The following is a 7,822-nucleotide window of genomic DNA, read 5'->3' as shown; positions in this document are numbered from 1 at the left end:
AGGGAGGGAGACGCAAGAGGGAAGAGATATGGGAACATATGTATATGTATAACTGATTCACTTTGTTATAAAGCAGAAACTAACACACCATTGTAAAGCAATTATACTGCAATAAAGATGTTAAAAAAAAAAGTGTTATTTTCTCAAATCTGCCACGTCTGTGTGACTCCTCGCCCAAACATATTCTAAGCCTTCTATCGCCAACCCTCTCATTGCACCTGCCCTCTTTGATCACAGAAGTTCTCACTGGTGATCTGACCTCATCCTTTTGGGAGTGAATATTTTCTGTTGATTTCTCACATCTGCCACTTCTAGGACCTTTCTGCACATCCTGTTCTCAGAAACACCTGCAGCACTGTTGTGGCTTCCTGAACTAAAACTTATGACTTCAGATGCCCAAAACCTTTATCATCCGGGATACTTAAAGGAAGAGAGTAGAGGAGAAAAAATCCAGTAATAATAGACGTCATAAGGAACACACTAAAATGTTTACTTCCTAAATGTGAGGAATACCCCTTGAGTGGAAAAATCATCATTTTCCTGCTAAAGAGGGTTCAGGAATAGGGCTATGCTGACAGAAGTTCCTTCGGGAAACATTAGGTACATAAATGCAAAAAGGCAAGCCTTCATAAAGAATCATGAAGACAACCTGGAGTGGAGGAAGGCAGTTGATTTTGTGACTACAGAAAAGAGAGATACTGGGCTTCCCTGGTGGCGCAGTGGTAAAGAATTCGCCTGCCAATGCAGGGCACAAGGGTTCAAGCTCTGGTCTGGGAAGATACCGCATGCTGCAGAGCAACTAAGCCCGTGCGCCACAACTACTGAGCCCGTGTGCGACAACTACTGAAGCCCACGCGCCTAGAGCCCGTGCTCCGCAAAAAGAGAAGCCACTGCAATTAGAAGCCCGAGCACCGCAAAGAAGAGTAGCCCCCGCTCGCCGCAACTAGAGAAAGCCCGCGCGCAGCAGCAAAGACCCAATGCAACCAAAAATAAATTAAAATTAATAAATTTATTTTTTTAAAAAAGAAAAGAGAGAGACTGCTTTAGAAAAAAATATCAAAATCACTTAGCCTAGATTGCTATCCTGGTCCTTTCTCACCTACAGGAAATTCTTACAAATGGATGATCCAGAAATCTCCAACTCAAACAGCAACGATAAATACAAAAGAAGGAGCTGAGGGGGAGAAGTGGCATGACATATAGATGCTATTAGAGAAAAAGGAGGGGAAATAAACCACAGTTTATTAACATATGAGGGCTACTTTGACATGGACTAGTTGAAAACTGTGAACAAATATTTTAATTTTATCCATTCTAGTGGGTGTACAGTGCATCCTATTGCAGTTTTCGTTTGCATTTCCCTGATGACTGTGAAAAACAAATGTTTAAAACAGCTAGGAAATAATACTGGAGAATAACTTTACCTTCTGCCTTGGTCCTCTGTGGGAGCAAAACTGAGCCTGATTAAGAGGAATATTACAAATGCAACTTATTAGAAGGGGAACATACAGACACTGAAGACTCTCCAGGATCCTGCATGTTAACAGAGGTATGACGACTGGGTCACTGCATGGAGGTTTGCTGATACTCACAGATATTATGACCAGTATTGTTATGTTTACTTTAATCCTGGGAGACACAAGAGCAATTACACTTTTGCAAATAATTTATCTGTGCCTCCTTAATTCCTGGCAATATGATGTTACCAGTAGAAAAAAATTTTTCTTAAAAACACTGCAGAGAAACCTTCTTAAACATTAGAAAACAAAATTGCTAGATTTTGTACCTCTTCAGTCATACTAAATCAGCTTAATTAAACAAGTACCTATTGAGCACCTTCTATTTATCATGGACTTAACTTGGATGCTGGGGAACACAAAATTGAATGAACTTTGCCATCAAGATGTGCACTACCTAGTAAAGATGTGCACATATTTGTAAATGATTAGAATTCAGTGTGGTAAATGCAGCAATAAAAGCCTGTGTGAGGCAGAGAAGAACACAGAGAAAGAGTGACCATTTGTGCCAGGTAGGGGGAATGCAGCATTAAAAAAAAGCATCTGATCTGTACCTGGATGGATGACTCAAAGTTCAATAGGATGGGGAAGAGGAATAGAGAACTTCAGGCTTAGCCAGTGGTATAGGGTCAGATAATGAAGTGCTTTATAGCATGTTAACATCCCTGGGTTTTGTTCTTCAGAGGATGGGAAAGAAACAAGGAGTTTAGACATAGCTATGACTTGATCAGATTTGCAGTTTGGAGCAATGACCATAGTAGCACAGCAGCTGATGGTGATGTTTTTATTCTGACATTGCTGTCTGTATGTATCCATGTGATAAAACGAATAACTAATTATGTTGGTGTTTTTGAGAACGGAGATTTCCTGTGGGAGATAAAAATGTAGGGTCAATAAGTTAAGTAAAAATCCTGTAGATATTTAATTGTGAATATCAAAATGAGCTCACGATGTATTTATCTTTTCTAAAAAAATCTTAGCTGTCCGTTGAAAAGTCTTAGAAACAAGTGCAATGGGCACCACTAAACCCTCATTTTTTGTCACTAAAAGGAACAAGGGTTCCTTTGAGAAATGGCTGCTTGTAGTTCTGAGTCAGGAAATTAAATAATCCTGAAACATGTTATCATATTAGAAAGCAAAGCTATCAAAAAGAATTCAGAACAGAACAAACTAGTGGTCACCAGTGAGGAGGTGGGGTTGAAGCAATATAGGGGCGGGGAAGCAGGAGGTACAAACTGTTGGGTATAAGATAGGCTACAAGGGTTATCGTACAACACAGGGAATAGAGACAATATTTGTAATAACTGTAAATGGAGTGTAACCTTTAAGAATTGTATTAAAATTTTTTTAATTAAAAAAAAAAAGAGGGACTTCCCTGTCGGTCCAGTGGTTAAGAATCCTCACTTCCACTGCGGGGGGGCGGGGGCGTGGGTTCGATCCCTGGTCAGGGAACTAAGATCCCGCGTGCCGGCGCAGTGTGGTCAAAGCTAAATAAATAAATAAAAGTTTTTTTAAAAAAAGAACTCAGAACAAACTTAAAGAGTCTTCTTTTGGGAAAGTTTAGCCACTTTGAGAAAAATAATTGCAGTGGACTGAAACATACCATATGCTTGAATTTATTAGTAAAATATTAAATAATAATAAATTATTAATAATACTTATTATTTAATAATTATAATAAATAATACTAAAAACAGTGGTCACCTTTGGAGGATAGTAGAGAGCTAACTCATAACTCTGAAGACAGGTAAAGGAAAGAATCAAGGATTTATTTTAACCTGTCCTTCCTACATGAACTACCTTGGAATAACCAAATAGTTACAAGGGAAAGTTTTTCCTTCTGGAAAATAATACAGTGTGAAATTTACCATTTTGCCAATCCTTAAAAATAATTAGGCAATGATCATCAATGGGTATTAACAGAAAGAAAACCAATCAGGCATTTTGTGCCTCCTTATGAAATTATACACTGCTACTTATGAAGTCACTTTGAAAAGAAAAGGTAAAACTACATCATATCAAGCCTCAGGATTTCACTGCCCCCTACAGGATATGGGAGAGAGGAATCTACTGAAGAACATAACAGGAATGCAATCAACAAAATCCAGAATGTGGGAAACTATAGAACAAATATCCCAGGTTCTCCAACAAATAAATTACACGCGGAAAAAAAAAAGAAGAGAAGAGGAGTGTGGCCTTTGTTTGATCCTGATTAAAACAAATTTTTAAAATTTTTAAATAAACATTATGAGACAACCAGTGAAATTTGAACACCAACAGAATATTTGATGATATTAAGGAATTATTATCAATTATTTTTAGGTACGATCATTATATTATGGTTATGTATAAAATAAGAATCTTTATCTTTTAGAGATACAGATTAAAATATTTATGAATGGAATGATAAAATTTAAAAACGGGGGAAAGAGAATGAGGTAAAGATGAAACAAGATTGGTTATTGTTGAAACTGGGTAATAGGATCCTTGGGGGGTTATTACACTATTCTGTATACTTTTCAATAATAACTTTGTAAAATTGCTTTTGAAGGGCAATTTTATTTCCCTAATATCTGATTCAGAACATGGGAAGCCCAATTTACCATAATCTCCAGGTGCTGATACTGGCACCCTGCAATTCTTGCCCAGGTGTCCATCTTTCCCTCACAGAGCTCTCTGTAATAGTCATCACATTAATGTTCACCTTTTTGTGCTTTACAGAGAGGTCAGAGTTTGGAGAACTAGTCATTAGTCCTTTTCAAGTTGCTACAGTTATCACTGGGCCCAAGGATGTCTGGTTTCTTGTTCCCTCGAGTAAAGCAAAGTGCAGATTGCCACCAGTAAATTACTGGACTATTTAAGAGTGTTCTTTTCTGCCTAGTTTTTCTTTAGGACAGAATGGTTTCCAAAAATGGCCTAGCAACCAGCCAAAACACAGATATCCTTGATGTCTCTGACTTTCACATCAAATTGAAAGGCTCTCTACATAAAATCTGTCTCAACTTGGCTCCCTGTGTAGCCCATGCAGCTGCCACAATTACTGAGTTCTCACTAGCTTCATCTTATGCCTGCATATGAGTACATTACAGATTTTACTGAAGATCTGGGAGTAATAAATGGGAATTACACAAAGCACAAAAAAGGCAACAAGTTTAAATAGGGTAATAGCTCTTTCACTGCCCCAAAGCCTCTCAGCCATCCCTAGCAGCTTCTCTTCAGGGCCAACCAGGGTATTGTGGGTCCATGCCGCTCTGTTCTAGGGTTTTTCCAACATCTCAATATTTGGATCTCCATCATTGACCTGTGAAGAAACTAAAAATTATCTCTTCTTTAAAACGAAAGCACTAAACTCTTCTTAGTCTGAAACTGACCCAGAGGGCCAAAGTCTGTTCACCCATTTTCCTGAACAAATGTGTAACTGTCTAACAGGAATTCTGCCTTCCTCCTAAGCTAACAAGCTCAAACTGTTGCTTACCTTCCACAATAACAAACTATGAAAATAAACAGTTTTTCTCTTTTCCTTATACAATATTTTTCTTTAAACTACAGTAGGCACTACGACTTGCCTTACACATTGAGAGAACAAATAAGACGGCTGACTGTGCACATAGAAGAAAGAACAGCTAGGTAGGAGCAAACATACCCACGATAAATATACCCCAAAACTATGTAGATTTTTACTATTTACTTTGTGTTTTAGGGTGCTTGTTCACTTAAAATATTGTCTGGAATGGGAAAAATGACCTTCCTGTACTGTGACCAAATTTTGCTTTTTGTTGTGGTAAGCTGACCTACTGTGAAGCTGAAATTATAAACATATATGCAAAAGCAACTTAAACTTGCTACTTACTCATAAGCATAAAATGATGGTAGAAGCATGACACATTTTAAAAGCCACTTTCTGGAGATGGGATAATGACAATAACAGCCAACACTTCCTGAGGGCATGTGATGTATACTTCTATGTGCTTCACAATAATGCTCTTGATTTACCTTAATCATCCTAAATGTTCTCTAGAGTCAGTCCAAGGCACGACTCTGATGGAAGTACTGTTGTTAGTCTCAACTACAGTGAGGAAACTGAGAGGCTAAGTAACTCACCAAGGCAGTCTGGTGAGTTACTCTTTTTTATTATTTTTTTCACACACACACACACATACACACACACACACACACACACACACACACACACACACTGTATTTTACTTTTACAAGAGATAAATAATGATGAGTTACTCTTAATGCCAGACCCCCACTCCATGGTAATAACCCTATTAAGGATCCTCAGAGATTTGCATTAGAAACGAAGGCAGGTAATCTCTTGGTTCCTTGTTCTCTAGGGCTATATCGTCTTTCATCCTGTGTCTATCTGTGTATCTGTTTCTTTCCTTCTCTTTTTGCAGTTTCCCTACCTTGTTAGCTCATGGTCAACTGAGTCCTCTCAACTTGATATGTCCTTCATTTAAGCAACCAGCAAAAACTGATCACTAGCTTTGAATTCCAATTCCCAATTCTAGTAACAATACTAGGAGAAAGACTTCAATTAGCCTTAGGAGTCAGGGGTCCCTTGCCCTTGGGGACAAAGGCAGTAGCTATAGGAGGAAAACAAGGTCCCACACTATAGAGATGGCTGCCAGTGTTCACAGAAGGTAGTTTTCAGAGAAGCGTGTGGATTGGCAGAAAACCCCAACTGCATCTGTTATTAGGCTGGTACACGTGTTCACTGCATTGGTATCCTTTGCATATACAAGTCTGTTTGGATTAAGATCGCAAGGATGTTTGTAGACAGACACACTCTTTCAGCCTACCCTTCCAGAACAAAGCCTGGTTGTATTCTTCCATGGCCTGTCAAATACAGAATTTGTATAGACTTAAGACAGAAATCTGTATTAGCTTTCTGGAGCCATCCTAACAAACTAGGTGGCTTATAACAACAGAAATCCATTCTTCCACAGTCCTGTAGGGCAAGGTCCGAAATCAAGGTATCAGCAGGGTGGTTCCTCCTGGAGACTCTAAGGGAGAAACTCTTTCATGCCTCTCTCCTAATTTCTGGTGTTGCTGGCAATTCTTGTCATTCCTTGGCTTGTGGAAGCATCACTGCAATCTCTGCCCCCATCTTCACATTGCCTTCTCCCTGTGTTTCTCCTCTTCTGTCTCCTAAAAGGACATTTGCATTGGATTTAGGGCCCACTCTAACCCAGCATGATTTCATTTTGATCCTTATCCTAATTATATCTACAAAGACCCTTATTGCAAATAAGATCACATTTTGAGGTTCTGGGTAGACATGAATTTGGGGGGACACTATCCAACCCACCACAGCATCCATAAAGCCTCTTTGCAACTAAGACCCCAGCACCCCTATTTATCACCTCTAAATTGATTTGTTCCTCTTTTATCAAATACTATGTGACAGGCACTGTTCTAAGCATTTCACAAATAAGAACTCATTTAATGATTGTCATGAATTGGTGTTGTTTTTCTTCTGGCTTATCGCTCCCAGGTGTGAAAGACTGACAAGCCCTTCCCTTGGCAGCTGGTCCAGTGCTATGTGCTCTGTGCATGGTGACTTTCATAGAGACTGATCTGAGACCCACCTGCCACTGCCTCACACTGAGAGTCCATGTGGCCTCTAGGTTGAGTAAAATGTCACCTCCTGGAGAGAGCTAAGTAAGAGATTCAGGAAACTGACACATAAGACTTAAGATTCCTGTACAAGTATCTCCTTGGAAAATGAGCAGCAGGAGAGCTCCCTAAGGAAAGAAAAGGGACAATAATGAAGACTGAAAAGCATACACAGCAGGAAGCAGGACTGGTAATTTCATGCCATGCAGTGCTCAGGGATGTTTCCTGAGTTTCAGTGACAGGGAGGAGACGTCCAGACTATGTGCCCCACCCACCAAGTTTTTCTAGATCGCTGCTTTTTTCTCTTCTCCTCCACTCAGACACAGAGGGACAAGTCCTAATTAAGGTGTTAAGCTGAACTAAACACTTCTTAATATTTGGTTTTTGTTTTGTTTTAAAATACCACGAGGATCTATAATGTAGCAAGGTGGGAGACAAATTAAGAGTTCAGCAAATGAAACAGAATCCAACAGCACATTAAAAGGATCATGCACCATGATCAAGTGGGGTTTATCCCAGGAATGCAAGGATTCTTCAATATATGCAAATCAATCAATGTGATACACCATATTAACCAATTAAGGAATGAAAACCATATGATCATCTCAATAGATGCAGAAAAAGCTTTTGACAAAATTCAACACCCATTTATGATAAAAACCCTCCAGAAAGTAGGCATA

At 39.1% G+C, this 7,822-nt stretch overlaps 1 protein-coding gene across 1 annotated transcript in view; it reads right to left on the bottom strand.

Moving 5' to 3' along the window:
* LOC102982157 (60S ribosomal protein L12-like) overlaps positions 1 to 4,266 on the bottom strand; it is a 7,203-nt gene extending 2,937 nt beyond the window's left edge. The window contains 1 exon segment of the mRNA XM_055085573.1: positions 4,121 to 4,266. Within this exon segment, the coding sequence (XP_054941548.1) occupies positions 4,121 to 4,266 (146 nt within the window).
* Between the last annotated feature and the right edge of the window lie 3,556 nt (positions 4,267 to 7,822).

The sequence above is a fragment of the Physeter macrocephalus genome, chromosome 1 (genome assembly GCF_002837175.3).
Source record: "Physeter macrocephalus isolate SW-GA chromosome 1, ASM283717v5, whole genome shotgun sequence".
Lineage (NCBI taxonomy): Eukaryota > Metazoa > Chordata > Mammalia > Artiodactyla > Physeteridae > Physeter > Physeter macrocephalus.
The sequence above is the reverse complement of the archived record's forward strand: the minus strand, read 5'-3'. Positions and strand labels throughout refer to the sequence as shown.